General features: G+C 35.8%; 2 protein-coding genes across 2 annotated transcripts; both read right to left on the reverse strand.

The window, feature by feature from the left end:
• Positions 1-4217: 4217 nt before the first annotated feature.
• LOC140056587 (dehydrogenase/reductase SDR family member 1-like) lies at positions 4218-18249 on the reverse strand. Its single transcript, XM_072102011.1, has 10 exons — positions 18055-18249; positions 17134-17224; positions 16650-16782; positions 16121-16185; positions 7179-7322; positions 6467-6546; positions 6169-6301; positions 5792-5923; positions 5120-5189; positions 4218-4565 (listed from the first exon to the last, which is right to left on the reverse strand). The coding sequence occupies exons 2-10, from the start codon at positions 17170-17172 to the stop codon at positions 4351-4353; spliced, it is 1011 nt and encodes a 336-aa protein (XP_071958112.1). The 5' UTR covers positions 17173-17224; positions 18055-18249; the 3' UTR covers positions 4218-4350.
• On the reverse strand, positions 7518-10963 carry LOC140057003 (uncharacterized). The gene has a single exon (XM_072102537.1). It carries the CDS (start codon positions 10961-10963, stop codon positions 7880-7882), a length of 3084 nt encoding a protein of 1027 aa, XP_071958638.1. The 3' UTR covers positions 7518-7879.
• Positions 18250-18299: the final 50 nt, after the last annotated feature.

The following is an 18299-nucleotide window of genomic DNA, read 5'->3' on the forward strand; positions in this document are numbered from 1 at the left end:
ACTATAGTACAGGGATTTTTTCCAGAAATGGCCAATTTTCGACCTTTTTATTTGTTGATAAAACTGGTTACTATAGCACAATTGACATGCGCAGAACCCATTATTTGACTCTGCGCATGTTTATTATGCTATAGTAACCATTTATGTCAAAAGTGGTTACTATAGAACAATTGACATGCGCAGAACCCATTATTCGACTCTGCGCATGTTTATTATACTATAGTAACCATTTATGTCAAGAGTGGTTACTATAGCAAAATTGACATGCGCAGAACCCATTATTCGACTCTGCGCATGTTTATTATGCTATAGTAACCGTTTATGTCAAAAAATAAAAGGGTCGAAAATCGGCCATTTTTCGAAAATTTTCCTGTACTATAGTACAGGGATTTTTTCAAGAAATGGCCAATTTTCGACCTTTTTATTTTTCGATAAAACTAGTTACTATAGCACAATTGACATGCGCAGAACACATTATTCGACTCTGCGCATGTTTATTATACTATAGTAACCATTTATGTCAAAAGTGGTTACTATAGCACAATTGACATGCGCAGAACCCATTATTCGACTCTGCGCATGTTTATTATGCTATAGTAACCATTTATGTCAAAAAATAAAAGGGTCGAAAATCAGCCATTTTTCGAAAATTTCCCTTACTATAGTACAGGGATTTTTCAAAAAATGGCCAATTTTCGACCTTTTTATTTGTTGATAAAACTGGTTACTATAGCACAATTGACATGCGCAGAACCCATTATTTGACTCTGCGCATGTTTATTATGCTATTGTAACCATTTATGTCAAAAGTGGTTACTATAGCACAATTGACATGCGCAGAACCCATTATTTGACTCTGCGCGTGTTTATTATTCTATAGTAACCATTTATGTCAAAAAATAAAAGGGTCGAAAATCGACCATTTTTCGTAAATTTTCCTGTACTATAGTACAGGGATTTTTTCAAGAAATGGCCAATTTTCGACCTTTTTATTTTTCGTTAAAACTAGTTACTATAGCACAATTAACATGCGCAGAACCCATTATTCCACTCTGCGCATGTTTATTATGCTATAGTAACCATTTATGTCAAAAGTGGTTACTATAGCACAATTGACATGCGCAGAACCCATCATTCGACTCTGCGCATGTTTATTATGCTATAGTAACCATTTATGTCAAAAAATAAAAGGGTCGAAAATCGACCATTTTTCGAAAATTTGTTTTTTCAAAAAATGGCCAATTTCTACCTTTTTATTTTTTGATAAAACTGGTTACTATAGCACAATTGACATGCGCAGAACCCATTATTTGACTCTGCGCATGTTTATTATGCTATAGTAACCATTTATGATAAAACTAGTTACTATAGCACAATTGACATGCGCAGAACCCATTATTCGACTCGGCGCATGTTTATTATGCTATAGTAACCATTTATGTCAAAAAATAAAAGGGTCGAAAATCGGCAATTTTTCGTAAAATTTCAAGAAATGGCCAATTTTCGACCTTTTTATTTTTCGATAAAACTGGTTACTATAGAACAATTGACATGCGCAGAACCCATTATTCGACTCTGCGCATGTTTATTATGCTATAGTAACCATTTATGTCAAAAAATAAAAGGGTCGAAAATCAGCCAAATTTCGTAAATTTTCCTGTACTATAGTACAGGGATTTTTTCAAGAAATGGCCAATTTTCGACCTTTTTATTTCTCGATAAAACTAGTTACTATAGCACAATTGACATGCGCAGAACACATTATTCGACTCTGCGCATGTTTATTATACTATAGTAACCATTTATGTCAAAAGTGGTTACTATAGCACAATTGACATGCGCAGAACCCATTATTCGACTCTGCGCATGTTTATTATGCTATAGTAACCATTTATGTCAAAAAATAAAAGGGTCGAAAATCGACCATTTTTCGAAAATTTCCCTTACTATAGTACAGGGATTTTTCAAAAAATGGCCAATTTTCGACCTTTTTATTTTTTGATAAAACTGGTTACTATAGCACAATTGACATGTGCAGAACCCATTATTTGACTCTGCGCATGTTTATTATGCTATAGTAACCATTTATGTCAAAGGTGGTTACTATAGCACATTTGACATGCGCAGAACCTATTATTTGACTCTGCGCATGTTTATTATGCTATAGTAACCATTTATGTCAAAAAATAAAAGGATCGAAAATCGGCCATTTTTCGTAAATTTTCCTGTACTATAGTACCGGGATTTTTTCAAGAAATGGCCAATTTTCGACCTTTTTATTTTTCGATAAAACTAGTTACTATAGCACAATTGACATGCGCAGAACACATTATTCGACTCTGCGGATGTTTATTATACTATAGTAACCATTGATGTCAAAAGTGGTTACTATAGCACAATTGACATGCGCAGAACCCATTATTTGACTCTACGCATGTTTATTATGCTATAGTAACCATTTATGTCAAAAAATAAAAGGGTCGAAAATCAGCCAAATTTCGTAAATTTTCCTGTACTATAGTACAGGGATTTTTTCCAGAAATGGCCAATTTTCGATCTTTTTATTTTTCGATAAAACTGGTTACTATAGCACAATTAACATGCGCAGAACCCATTATTCGACTCTGCGCATGTTTAGTATGCTATTGTAACCATTTATGTCAAAAAATAAAAGGGTCGGAAATCGGCCATTTTTCGTAAATTTTCCTGTACTATAGTACAGGGATTTTTTCAAGAAATGGCCAATTTTCGACCTTTTTATTTCTCGATAAAACTAGTTACTATAGCACAATTGACATGCGCAGAACACATTATTCGACTCTGCGCATGTTTATTATACTATAGTAACCATTTATGTCAAAAGTGGTTACTATAGCACAATTGACATGCGCAGAACCCATTATTCGACTCTGCGGATGTTTATTATGCTATAGTAACCATTTATGTCAAAAAATAAAAGGGTCGAAAATCGACCATTTTTCGAAAATTTCCCTTACTATAGTACAGGGATTTTTCAAAAAATGGCCAATTTTCGACCTTTTTATTTTTTGATAAAACTGGTTACTATAGCACAATTGACATGTGCAGAACCCATTATTTGACTCTGCGCATGTTTATTATGCTATAGTAACCATTTATGTCAAAGGTGGTTACTATAGCACATTTGACATGCGCAGAACCTATTATTTGACTCTGCGCATGTTTATTATGCTATAGTAACCATTTATGTCAAAAAATAAAAGGATCGAAAATCGGCCATTTTTCGTAAATTTTCCTGTACTATAGTACCGGGATTTTTTCAAGAAATGGCCAATTTTCGACCTTTTTATTTTTCGATAAAACTAGTTACTATAGCACAATTGACATGCGCAGAACACATTATTCGACTCTGCGGATGTTTATTATACTATAGTAACCATTTATGTCAAAAGTGGTTACTATAGCACAATTGACATGCGCAGAACCCATTATTTGACTCTGCGCATGTTTATTATGCTATAGTAACCATTTATGTCAAAAAATAAAAGGGTTGAAAATCAGCCATTTTTCGAAAATTTCCCTTACTATAGTACAGGAATTTTTTCAGGAAATGGAAAATTTTCGATCTTTTTATTTTTCGATAAAACTGGTTACTATAGCACAATTGACATGCGCAGAACCCATTATTCGACTCTGCGCATGTTTATTATGCTATAGTAACCATTTATGTCAAAAAATGAAAGGGTCGAAAATCGGCCATTTTTCGTAAATTTTCCTGTACTATAGTACAGGGATTTTTTCAAGAAATGGCCAATTTTCGACCTTTTTATTTTTCGATAAAACTAGTTACTATAGCACAATTGACATGCGCAGAACCCATTATTCGACTCTGCGCATGTTTATTATACTATAGTAACCATTTATGTCAAAAGTGGTTACTATAGCACAATTGACATGCGCAGAACTCATTATTTGACTCTGCGCATGTTTATTAAGCTATAGTAACCATTTATGTCAAAAAATAAAAGGGTCGAAAATCGGGCATTTTTCGTAAATTTTCCTGTACTATAGTACAGGGATTTTTTCAAGAAATGGCCAATTTTCAACCTTTTATTTTTCGATAAAACTGGTTACTATAGCACAATTATACCAAATTTTGGATTTAAAAACAACATATAGAGGTGACATGCGCAGGAGTATATAGTAATACTGTGGGCTAGTGTTACCAGACAGTTCTGAAAATTTTACTTCGTTTTGATTTAGGTTTTTTTTTCTATCTTTATTGAGATCCAGCCACTGGTATCAACAGCATTGTTTCAGTAATTTGCCTTTTGGATAGGCCTATTATACGCATAAAAAAACATGGCGGCCTCAAGGTCCTATTGCATTTGCTATTAATAATGACTTTGGAGCCATGACAAAACGTGGAATCCATTTAGCCAGTCGCCATTTTCCTATGTAGAGCATATTTGCCCGAAGACTTAATGGATGCAGAGGTTTAATTCCATGGACATCAGTGAACTTAAACGTATCCGCTATATCTACAGTTGTATAAATTTCGCCGGTTTTATCCATGATATTTTGATCTATATAAAGAGACAGTTAAATATCGTTTATAATTTGTTTGGTTAGATAATAACAATTATCATGTTTTTATTATTAATAACATGAACTTACACATAAACATGAACTTATTCACAAATATCAAACATAAAATTAGACTCCCCGGCGTACTCAACGAATATTTGAGGAGTACTCAACTAATTTGAGGCGTACTCAACGAATATTTTGATAAACTTTCAATATCGAAGTGAGCCCTACTATTCCTATTGTATAAATCCCTTCATATTTAATTTACTAAAAACATTAATAATTTGTCTTATTTTAAGCAATATTGTTTGTAGTAATAATTCATTAATAAGAGGGTGAACATAAACATCGACAAAAATAATAAAGTGTCGATGCTTGGCTATACAATACACAGCCTTGTAATTTTGCCAAAAACTAGTTGAATTTTGACAATTTCGATAATTCTTTTTTAACACGAAATTATTATATACGAGTAACCTGAAAACTGTATCCAAATGATTACTAAATACAATGAATATAATAGATTATTTCAAAAATATAAAAGTTTTACCTGTTACCAGATTCAGCACTGCTTTAGCTACGAACTGAGGAGTCTCACCTTGAGAAAGAGCCATTTCTTCCTGATAATAAGGACGTTGCAGTATTATAATAGGGAGGTTTCGCAACCTTACGAATACGATAACGAAAACGGATACGTCACACATTTGTGAAACTTTTGATCCCCATTTCATATTCGTAAAGCGTATTCGTGTTGACGAATATCACCAGTCATATTCGTAACTACAAAACGAGTATAGGTTTTTATCTATTTTGCATTTGAATCAGGAATGATTCATGACTATAATATAATTATACCTTTATTGAAAGTAATTTACTAAAGTAATTTACTAAAATGCTAGGCCAATTTTGATATAGCCGTTTGCTGTTGGTGTTTCTACATCAGCTGGAGGTTTTACTACATTAGCGGTGGATTGTTCTACATTAACGGTTGTTTCGACATTAGTTAGCGTTTTCTACATTAGCGGTTGTAACACGCCGCGCAAAGATAAATTGCATTTTAATATTATTGCGCATACATGTTAGAGAGTGAATTGTGGAACGTGTGTTAGGTAAAACAACTTTTTAGATTTAAGCCACTGAAATGAAATATTTATTTTCAACCTAAAAGATGAATTTGAAAGCCAAGATTGAAATATTTAAAGTAAAGTTAAAGTAAACGTACTTCAAAGTTAAGTTTGTTTTGATTTACACACTCAAGAAGGAACTCGGTCTTGACTAAGCCAGGCAAAAGCGACAACACAGCCACACCGTATTCTTTAAGTTCTCGTGAACAATCTTCTGTCATTCTATCGCACTGAAAATTAGATTAGTAAATTATCATAGAACAAACCAGACTACAGAGATATTAAACTATTGAATTTTATTTACAGCATGCGTAGGTCTTGTTGAGAAAAATTGAAGTTGAATAAAATTATAATGCCCGGTTTAAATACCAACAACAGTTTATATCGAAATAAAAAAAATACGATTTTGTCATTTAGTGCCCTCCATACCTATCATAATAATTTGTACGACATACGGAAAAAACGATATACCTACTGCCGCTTTATTGATTCCATATGCTGTGTTAAACAGTGCTTTGAATCCGGACATCGACGATACATTTATAATGACGCCTCTTCTTGCTGGAACCATCAAAGAAGCGGCTCGTCTCGAAGCTATATAGTAAGACCTTAACACAGAAAGGAATACTTAAGTGTAGGTGTGTGAATGCAGGTAATGTCTGTTGAATTTCAATGGTTCGTTAAGGGTTAGTTCACACTAGAAGCATTAAATTCGTGTCTAATTTTAGTATTTGTAGTCTTACGAGAATTCTAAAGTTCTATAAAAATCATACCTCATTCCTGCTTGACTGGCCATATCCCATAATTCCAATGAAGCTTGCCAAAATGGCTCATTTCGTTTTTCTTTCAAAACCTAATTGCAACATAGAATGATACTTTATTCAGCATGCATTTTGCAAAATCAGTCGAAGAAAATGCGGATATGGAAACAAATTTCCTTCAAATCTCCTACGACAGATCCTTTAATTCCTTCTTCTAAGGCTTGGTTGCCAATAGCGACGGAACGTAACGCAACCGACGCAACGTAAGAAAATGCCATTCCGATAATTCTGTTTGCCCCCGCCTGCGTGAAATCAAATCTGCGATATTTGCAGCATTGTTGCGTCGTCGGTTTCCATTTGTGATTACGCAATACAGCACTTTGCGTCAATACGTCACTGCGTTGCGTTGCTAGTGGGAACCACGCTTCACAATTAATGACCTGTTGTATGGTTGCAGTAACTTTATATTGTACTACTTGCATTAAATATCTATGATATGGTCCCCAATAGGACGCAACGTAAGCGAGTATATAATAATAATCCATCGCTTGTGATTGGTCAAATTACTTGCATTTCATCCTAGTATTGTAAAATTCAACTACTGAAAGTTGTAATAAAAGTATTTTATACTATAAGTTTTAGTGGGGAAACCAAGCTTTAACAACACTCAAGAAACATTACTACTTCAGTAACCACCGCAGTAAAAAATGATAATGAATCTTACTGGTTCTCCAGAAAAGGCACAGTTGACAAGCACGTCCAGTTGACAGTACTTCTCGTCTCTTACTCTGTCAAACAGATGTTCCATATCATCAACCGAGGTGTGATCACATTCTACCGGTATGCATATTCCACCAGCAGCTTCGGCCTACAAAATGTTTTATTTCAGTCCAATGTATTTCAAAAATGCAAACATATTGAAGTGGAATTTGTTCAAGAATAACAATAATTAACGATTTTTTTATAAATTATAATAAAGGAAGTACTGTATAGATACTAAAATAAAATGATCCTAAAAATAAAAAACAAAGGAAACGAAAGAAGAAGCAAACTAAAACCATACAATTGATAGGTCTAATCGAAAAAAGTTTATTGATATTTCAAAGTAATTTAAACAGAGCTGTATCGACACTACACTATAGAAAGCTATGTAATATTTTGATTATGGTTTTATCGACTCAATCTAAAAAATTTACTTTGTAAATTACAAAAAATCGACAGTTTAGTGGTCCAGTCGAGTCACTTATACACACACAGTATAAACTAATTTCGTTCTGGACCAGTCGTTTTAATTCACTTGCCCAAGTTAAGACGATTATTCAACCTGAAAGTTGTTTAAACCGCGTAAGCTTGCCTACTCATGATTCAACCAGAACAATTACTACACTTCCCTATATTAGAATATCGTAAATACTGTTATAATTGTCAGTTGTTGATATTTGGTTCAAAGCGAGAAAGTAATTTTGATGGTCTGTTAAACACGTTTGCGTTACATCTTTCTAATTTCCGTGTGCGTTTCTTTACTCGACGAAAACACGCCGCTTTCTTTTCTACGGACGTATAGCGGTATTTTCGTAAGCAGTTTTCCATTTCATTTGTTTTAATGAAACAACAACAACCGTCCGGGGAAACGTATAGTTTATTTCGTCTAGAAATCTCACCGTGTACCTGTATGACTTCAATCAACGTATCATCGTTGTGATAAACGTGCACTTCTTGTTCTCTTAATAAAACTAGAGTCTGATTTTTAGAATCGACAGTTACGGCGATCGGGTGCTGCTCACCAAAATCACCGAAACGTTTTATATCTAGGCAGCTATCTTTCATGTTTACTCTGAAAACAACTTTTGAGTCAGTATCACAAACGTACATAAACCCTTTCTCAGAAAAACATACATCCGACGGCCATTGTAGTGCTTCAGGAAGCGATAACCTCCTGTTTTCACCGCCGGTAACCGGATCCATAACATACACGCACTTGCTTTCTGTGTCGCTTACCAGTAACTCGTTTGTAATTTTGTTGACGCATAATGCACTGGGAGACGCAATGCTCGTTACTCTGACGGAATACAACATCTTGTGCGTTTGTACGTCATAAACTTCTAAAACTTTCTTCAAAACGAATAAGACATAAAGTTTTAAATCTACGCTTGTTATTAATGAAACGTCTCTTGTTTGTACTTGAATATTTGAATGAAATCTTCCGGCTGCATCCAAGAGGACGACACGGTTATTTTGGGCGGTGTCGGCAACGATAATGCGGCCATCTTCTGTCACACATATATCGGATACTTTACCGAAGAACTCCGAGGAAGGTCCACCATCAAACTGCAAGTGGTCGCTGACGTCAACAGTTATTGACGAATATCTAAATGAAGCATTATTGACTTTAATATCCAAAGTGTGACAACCAATAGTTGTAGGAAAGAATGATATAGTCCAGGAATTTCCGGTGAATGATACGTCACAAACTTGAGAGAAGCCATCGGGACTTTTGATGTTAGCGGAGAATGTTGGGATGTAATCCAGTTGTTTCTGAATGAATCCACAGCAATCCAGTGCGTAAACCATGACATCACACGTTCCGTCAACAAGGGCACCTCTAACATCAACCATCAAACTCCCAACTTTGCATTCCAATACGAATTCTTTGAGCTTTCTCTCCGAAATGAATATTTTAAAAATACCATTAGATTCTGGAAAGAATGTTGCCATTAGAGAACTTTTATTGTCAACAGACGTCAACTCAAATGGCATATTTACGTCTTCTGGTGAAGCTATCCTTATGGAAGTTTTAACTCCTGGAGTTTTTCCAAACTTCACAACATTCTCCACATATGCAAATGAGGTGCGCATTGCGCACTCTTTAACTGGAACCTTAAAATGTTTCACCTTTTCTTCTTCTTGATCTGATATAACTAATGTATACGGATCTAAGCTGCGAGGTGTAAATGTTACACTAGCTGCCATTTCGTGAAACTTACAAGTGCTAACTACTACATTCGTTTCGTCTGAATGAACACGAATGTCAAATTTTTTCAGATCCAAAGATTTGGTTCCAACAACTTCAAATTTAACTTGCGATTCTTTACCAAAGTAGGCATGTGAGGAAATTAATATTACATCATAGCAATCGACATGACCCTGTAACGTGTGTGTCGTGTCTGAAAGGCGCGTGTATGGTACGCGTACTTTTATGGTATGTTCTCCAACGTTTAGCGGCAAGAAACAAATTGTGTACGTACCATTATGGTTATCAATAATTTTACATTTGTGCGATTCAGTGGTAGGTGTATGTACCTCGGCAGTGAATTTTATGCCGCCAAACTTACAAACATTTCTATCACGATCGAACGTCTTCAACTGAAGTTTACAAAGTTTACCAACAACCGCAGCCGTGCAGCCCTTTAATTCTGTCAGCGACGGAACAAATGAACAAAAGTTAATACTGCCAGCGATATTATTAACTTCATTAGTAAAGTCATCAAAACATTCTGAGTTCCAATTTATAATGTAATCTGTTGTTACAAATGGGCTACGTGAGCGTGATTGAGAACGTACCAATTGTTGATGGGTAGTCATTGTTTGTTTCTTAGTCGTTTCGTATTCGTCATCAATAACATTGTGTATCTTTAAACGCGTTTTACTGACTTCGTCGCGTAAAGATTCCTTTCTTTTTTGTAAAACATCTATCAATTTATTAAATCGACCATTTATCATTTTTAAGGTTTCTTCACATTGATTGTTAACTTCATCTTTTTTCTTCTCTATTTTATAATATAAATCTTCTTTTGAAGTTTCCGAATTGCTATCAATTTGGCGTATTTCTAGTTTCTTGTACGGTTTTTGTTCCTGACCTCCGACGTCACTTTCACCTGGAGGTGCTTCCAAGTGACCATTTGTTAACTGTTCAACGTATTCGTCATCAGCAAAAGTTTCTTCACTTTGTTGGTTAACTTCATTTTTTTTATTCTGTATTTTGTGATGTACATCTTCTTTTGAAGTTTCCGAATTGCTATCAATTCGTCGTATTTCTAGTTTCTTGTGCGGTTTTTGTTTCAGACCTCCGACGTCACTTTCATCAGAAGGCGCTTTCACGGGGTCATTCGTTAACTTTTTTTCAACATTTTTTTCACATTGTCGATTAACTCCATCTTTTTGCTTCTGTATCTTAAGATGTACATCTTCTTTCGAAGTTGCCGAAAAGCTATCAAACCGCCGTATATCTAGTTTCTTGTACGGTTTTTGTTTCAGAGCTCTGACGTCACTTTCATCAGAAGGTGCTTTCATGTGACCACTATTCTGTTTAATGAATTCGTCATTGGCAAAATTGTACAATGTGACATTATGACCAGAAGTATGACACTCCTTACACGATGAACATATCTTTTTGATGCAAGTGTCGCACCAGGCGATGGCGTGGTTGTCGTGGCAGATGTTACATTTATTTATCCTGGGGTATTCAACTTGCCCAGGCTGGCTCTTTTGCGATGTGTTTACGCGATACATGATCAAATGTGCAACACACAACGCCTAAGCCCAAAACATCAGTAACTACTTGCCGGTAATAGCCTAGCTTTGGACATCATTTGTTGGCTTCTTATGTTGAGTAGACATTCCGTATGTTATAAAGTACGGTGCAGTAAGACTAATGGTACAGTAAGTAGTAGTCCACGGGTTTCATTAAATGAATCCACGTTACAAAAAAATGTTATGAAATAATGCTGTCGATATATAAAACTGTCCGAATTGGTAAGCTTACACCATAACGAAACACGAATGTTCTACTAGTGTTTTAGAATGGGCGAGACAAATAATACACAATAGTTTGGACTATGAACTCAGATGATAAATGAACAACGTGTGAGGATGTTTGTCTTACGATAATAAAGCTTATACAATTAAACATTTAGGTTAAAACCCATTAATTCAAGATTACATTTTCTACCATAAAATATGTTATTTAAGAAAAAAAAAACATTTTTATTTTATTAAATATATTTTAAAACAAACACAATTAAAAGTATTCGATATATTTACCAACAACAGAATAATGCCTAGACAGTTTGTGTCTAAAGCACTATAGCCTTCGCTATACAGATATGTTATTATTGACGTAAATAGCTGTTTCACTCAAGAAAAATAGTTATTGTCATTGTTTATTTAATATAATTGTTATAATAGCACATCAATTTCAGATACACTGTACTGTACACTGTAATTGTGCATTTTAAATATTCAGTTGGTACAAACGTCCCAAGTTAGTTTGCAGCAACACTGCCTCATTTTATTATTATTTTATTATTAAAAATGGGGAAAACAATAATGTAATAATAACAACTTAGGTTACAGTATTAAACATGTTCTTCGCACACAACAACTCTATACCACTTTCGGTTGGTGGCTGAGTGCTATTGCAATGTACAGTGTCAAACTATAATGTTTTGTCAATGTTTACATTAACTCTCTATTCTTCATTGTGGAGTAGACTCAAATCTAAACAACTTCGTGATTTTTTATCCTGGCCAGGAAACTGAAAAGGAAGACAGAGTAGAAGGCGACTCAATGAATCCGGACTTGAACTTGCACTTCTTGAGCTAACCACTAGTGACCCATTTGAAGAGAACCGGCGCCCTCTTGGTCGACCACTTGTACGATGCGACGTCCTAATTTCTAGCGTTGATTTCTCAATCGAGCCATAATGATACTTCCTCAAACAATTCTCTTTCTCGTTGTTTTTGATAAAGTATCCATCTGGCATTAACTGCATCTTGCTTCTTCTGGATAGGGAACCTCTAGTTTTCAAAATTCCCAAAAGCTTGCAATCATTCCCGTAAAGACACATTTGCTGAGTGCGCAATAAAACCAGCAATCGGTTATCGTCATCTATAGCAACGGCGACCGGGTCTTTCAACACATCCTCGCTTCCAACATTCTTGTTAACTTTAGCACCTCGTTTATTCATCACGAAAACTGTACCGGCATCCGTGTCGCAAACGTATAAGATACCCTTCTTATCAACGCACACGTCAGACGGCCATTTTAGAGGTGCGTCAAGAGGTGTGATACGATAATCTTCTTTAAAATTCTCTGGATCAATGACGAAAATACATTTCTTCTCAGTGTCACTAATTAGCAAGGTATTGTCGTACCTATCCAAGATCAGCGCACTAGGTGCGCCAATTCCATCCATGGACGTAGAAAATAAGCATTTATGGGTCTGGATATCGTAAACTTCCATTATCTTCTTTATTATGCATAACACGTATATTTTAGTTCCAGAGTAGTTAATGGCAATTAATGAAACATCTCTTGTTTTTACTGGAATTGAAGAATGAAATCTAGAGTCAGGGTCCAATATCACAATGCGATTACTTTCAACTGTGTCTGCAATGTACGTGTCTCCGTCAACTGAAGTGCATATATCAGAAGCGATGCCGAAAAACTCCGAAGACGAACCTCCAAAGATCTCCACATGCTTATTGACTTCAATTTGTATTGGGGATTCTCTGAAGACAACGCCGTCGAGGAATAACATCATATGGTAGAAGCCGATTGACTTGGGAATGTACGAGATCTGCCAAGATCCGGTTTGCAATAAAATGTCACAGTTGACAGTACATCCATCCAAATTTGACAGTTGAGCGGTTAGTTGAACATCTTCAATGGCGTCATTAAGTGGAAACCCTGAACAATCACAAGCATTAACGATAACAGTACAGGTTCCGTTTACGACAGCACCTTTGACATCAACAAGCAATGAACCTACGTGAATGTTCGTACACAAAGCTAAATCATCGTCATCCTTGACTTGCAATTTCAAAATTCCTTTAGCTTCTGGAATGAATTTGTACGTCTGAATACCAATATCACCTCCCATATAAACAATCGGTACATCTTGTCCATCAACTGTTTCCATCTCTACTTTCATGTCAGCAATGTTTACATGTTCAAAAGTTATAGAACTTTCCAGGTTTGCGAAGATATGCTTATAAAGCATTGTTCCAATTGGTAGCCTGTAGCTGCCAATGACGTCACCGGTTGAAGACCGGATTAACAGTGTATGAGTGTCTTTGGAAAGTGGTACGAAGGATAACGATAGTGAATTCTGTTGTAGAGTACATTGTGTATCGAGAACAACGCCAGACGGTGACAGAATACATCCAGATAGTGATGAAAGTTCTGAAGAAGTATTGGTGTCATCTAAACGGAACGATACCTGTGACTGGACATTGGCAAACGCTGGATGCGATGTAACAAGAATCCGAACGACATTAACTTCAACTTCCATACAATGCTGAGACTCCTCTCCAACGCACATTGACACGGTGTATGCCCCGGCATGACATGGTAGAAAACGAACTTCATACGTGCCATCGTTGTTGTCAATGACGTCACAGTGTAATGCTCGTTCCTGTACATTACTGAACACACAAGCGCTGAATGTCATTCCGCCGAGTACGCAGTGAGTTCCATTAGGACTGAATGTGATCACCTTTAAACGGTAATTATAACCAATACCACCAATGCCGTGTTCAACCTTGGTCTTATGCGGTGCCATGGATACCATCTTCAAGACTGCTGTCTGATCTACCTCTTCCATAATATCTTCCATTTTGGCAGAGTTCCAAAGAAAAAAATAATCAGACGATAACAAATTTAAATCTGATTGAACGTTACACTCTGAATTCATTTGAGAATGCTCATTACTTTTGTTCATCCAGTTCTTTTCAATTAATTCGTACTCTTGTCTGATATCTTTTTCCAATTTAGTCTGATGTGTCACTACCTCTTGTAAAAGACACTCACGTCGTTCTCGTAATGTCGCTTGAAATTTTATAAAGAATTTGTTGATTTCATGAATAGTATCGTTAGCTTTTGTCGATATAATTTTGCATAGAGCTTCCATATGTTGCATTGATTGCACAACAGTGACATATTTTTCAGAAGATGATATTCTTGATACACGTTTTTTAAACATGTCTACCTCCTCTAACATGTCGACCTCTGACATGTCGTCCTCTGACATGTCGTCCTCTGACATGTCGTCCTCTGACATGGTTACTTCTAACACGTCATCCTCCGAATTGACAAGGTCTAGTCCAGTTGAAACGTCATTCAATGTTTTTAGTTGTACATTGTCACTTACGTTATTGTCATCACCCTTTTTCTTATGAAAACGGGCACAAGCTTTATTTCTTGCGGCATATTCTTCTTCTGCCGTAGCACCAAACGTTGGTCTACGTGACGTCAAAGTGTCTGGTTGTTTCTTCCCTCTACGATTTACTTTACTGATGAAGGCGCCTCGTTTTCTTGGGTTATCTGTTCGGTAGACATCGGGTACAACATCGTTGTCGTTATTGTTATCAACATGGCTTCCCTGTTGCAGTTGAACTTCAGTCCGAGCATGATTTCTTGCGAGATATTCCTTTTCTGCCGTAGCACCAAATGTTGGTCGACGTGACGTCAAAGAAAGGGGAGGTTCATGCTTTGATGCATTACCAGAGTTCTTTATCTTAGTAACTATTCCACGTTTACGATACATCCTTGAGAGTATTACTGTTCAGTACAAACTTAGACCTACTCGTATATTGTGGAATGATAGGCTACCGACATCGACACACTACGCTTTCCTTAACTCTACACAATCGCGGCACTTAGTAGGCTATACCATAAATAGTTTGACAGAAGTGTATGCCTATTGTCTATTAAAAGGTGGCAATACAGATCATCCGGTATCCTGCTTACCGGAAGGTCTTCACCTCGGGTAGGAAACGTATCAAATATTACGAAGTGTCAATGCCTGGCACTGGCCGCATGACATCATCATTTCCACGCGTGGTTTCTTTTATAGTCACTGTCATCTGATTTCTATCACATACGCCAAATTTAAATAATATGGCTATTATCTTTATCTGATTTAATTTAAGAAATATTTGAACCGTAACAATGAAATAAGCTGATGGGGCAAGAACCCATATGACACCATACGATACCATATGACGCCTACGATATCATAAAGCTCGGTTCAAAAAGCCTTTGTGGCATAAACGCGATGGATGTATCACTTAATATCAGTTTCATATAAATATTTTGGGTATTTTTTGTTAACTGTCCGGTTATTTCCCCGATCACTATTTAGAAATAGATTTATCACCAATGACTTGCAGAATTAATTACATAAGCAGGATATTCTAAAATATGGGACCTTAGAATGCACAGCATTATGGAAATACGGAAAGATTAATCCCCGAATATAGCCGGTACATTCAAACTTACTTATTTTGTGATGATATATGTATATTTATGCTTGTTTAACCTAAATATGTTAATTTGTATATATAAATATTTGTACTACAAATGGAGAGAGGCATTATATACCAATAGATATTTGGTCCTCTCTCCTTCATCTTTTTTTTTTGTAATGTATTATACCATATGGACAATTGTCTGAAATAAAAAAGTTGAATTGAAAAATATTCGTTATGCCCAGGGGCGTCTAAATAATCGTTATGCCCAGGGGAGTCTAATAAACGTTATATAGCCAGGGGCGCATAAACAATAGTCACGCCCAGGGGCGCCTAAATAATCGTTATGCCCAGGTATTAAGCGGTGGATCTCTCAGAGAATTTCATAAAGGGCTAGGGCCAACCTTATTAAGCTTACCTCTCTTACTGTGTTTTGGAGACATGGTACTAGAGTTTCATTTCCACCTTCAACTTTTAATGGACCTAGAATCAAACATATATACATGATATTAAAATCTAACCACATATTGTGAGCCGCAATGATTATACGATATCTTGAAGTGTTCTCAGAAGATCAAACAAGGAAATGACTATATCATATCGCACATACATCGAATACTGTATTACTATTTACAAATACAATCAAGCTCTGTCTACACTAGCAAACTTTATGCGACAACAATGTGATGTGCCCATATATGGACATGATGATATCATATCACTACCATATTTGGGTATATCTCTACCATACTTGGGCACATCAAACTGGTTTTATAGTGTAGAGAGAGCATTATAGTCATCACCAATTCAGAATTTAATTGTATATTAACTTGGCGGTAGGCCGATTTTTCTGCTGTTTAATTACAAACATTTATTCCATATTTGCAGTTTTTAGGGTAATACAGTAATAATTCTATATTGGGGTGGATATAGCCCCTTTTCGTTACCTGATATGTATACAATAGCTCCCGCTTCTGCCAGGGCGATAGCCACGGCTTTCCCGATGCCGTCAGCGGCTCCAGTCACCACGCAAATTTTACCTGATAGTGGTACCATCGCGTCTCTACTACTAACAAAGTCCTGAAAAGAAATATTATTGGTTAACATTATCTGTGACACAAGTGAGTATATACAGGAATTAAAACCTGCCAGAGGTAGTAGAATGAATATGTGATTGAATATGAGAAGCCTGGTTAAACTACAATAACGTTTTAAAATAATCAGAGAGATTAAATTGTTAGATTGACATGAATTACTTGTTACAAAGTGAAGGTTTCTCCAACAATGCCTCTTTTTTGCGTTGAAAATTGTTTTTAGCAAAACAAAGAATTTTAAAATAGTTCTCTTTAGAGGTCATTTTACAATCAGGAGAACCATTTAATTGTGAAATAGAATTTAAATAAAGCGGCGAGAACAGAAAAATGAACATACCGATTCTAAATTCGGCCGCACATCGAGGCAAGGCGACATAGATTCACTAATCAGCGCCGGTTAATCAGTAGGCTATGTTTCCAATATCAGGCTACCAGTAAGAAAACAAAAACGCTCATAAAATACCAAAAAACGGATGGAAACACCCATAAAGCAGCTGTATGCTATGAATTTATTTTAAAAATCGATTATCAAACTAATATTTGAGTAAAGGTTTCATTGTCAAATGTTACAATACATCATATAATGAAACGTATTCATTATTAGGCCTATATAATTAACGGCATTGCTTGCTTAGCTTCCTTATACTATGGTGGAGCAATGCTCTTCAATAAAACTCGGAAGATAGGCCTAACCATACGTTAGAACAAGTTGTGATCCCGATAATGATCGGGTCTACTACTAGTATGCCTAGAACATTATACAAATAAATCGGTCCGAAATGGTCTTCAATAAAACTCGGACGATAGGCCTATCCATACTTTAGAACAAGTTGTGATCCCGATAATAATCGGGTCTACTTCTAGTAGTTATACTGTACAAATAAATCGGTGCGGAATGGTCTTTTATAAAATTCTACATAATACTACGCCGCTCGCGAGTAGTTATTGGGGAGATGGAACACGCAATATATACGGTTAATCCTATTAGAAATTATGGATATTCTACGAAACAGTAGAATCTGTTATTTTGGGGCACTTTCCTGTGAAACGAACGTGATGGAATATGTATGTACAGTATATCTCCACTCCAAAATCGTATACAGGTATCAACGGAAGTGATATAAACATATCCTTTGTCATATACGTATAAAGTAAATGTAATATATTGATTATTGATATATTCTGTCGGTCTATTGTATTACCTAACACGTTCCTTACGTATACATAAATAAAACAAACATAATTAATATCTACCTACCAAACTGTTAAGGTCACCGTAGACTACGATCGAGTTTGAATCAGTGGGCCACAAATGGGTGCGACTTCTTCCCAGGAGTATTACATACTATTGGGCGCAATGGGTGCGACTTTTTTGGAGTATTCCATACTATTATCACAAGAATATTATCGTCTGAAACAGGCAAGAAACGTCACACGATCAGATGATTCGAGGCAATAATTATGCAAATGATATATTTATAAAAGGGTTTATTATGACAAGAG

This window comes from Antedon mediterranea, chromosome 8 (genome assembly GCF_964355755.1).
Source record: "Antedon mediterranea chromosome 8, ecAntMedi1.1, whole genome shotgun sequence".
Lineage (NCBI taxonomy): Eukaryota > Metazoa > Echinodermata > Crinoidea > Comatulida > Antedonidae > Antedon > Antedon mediterranea.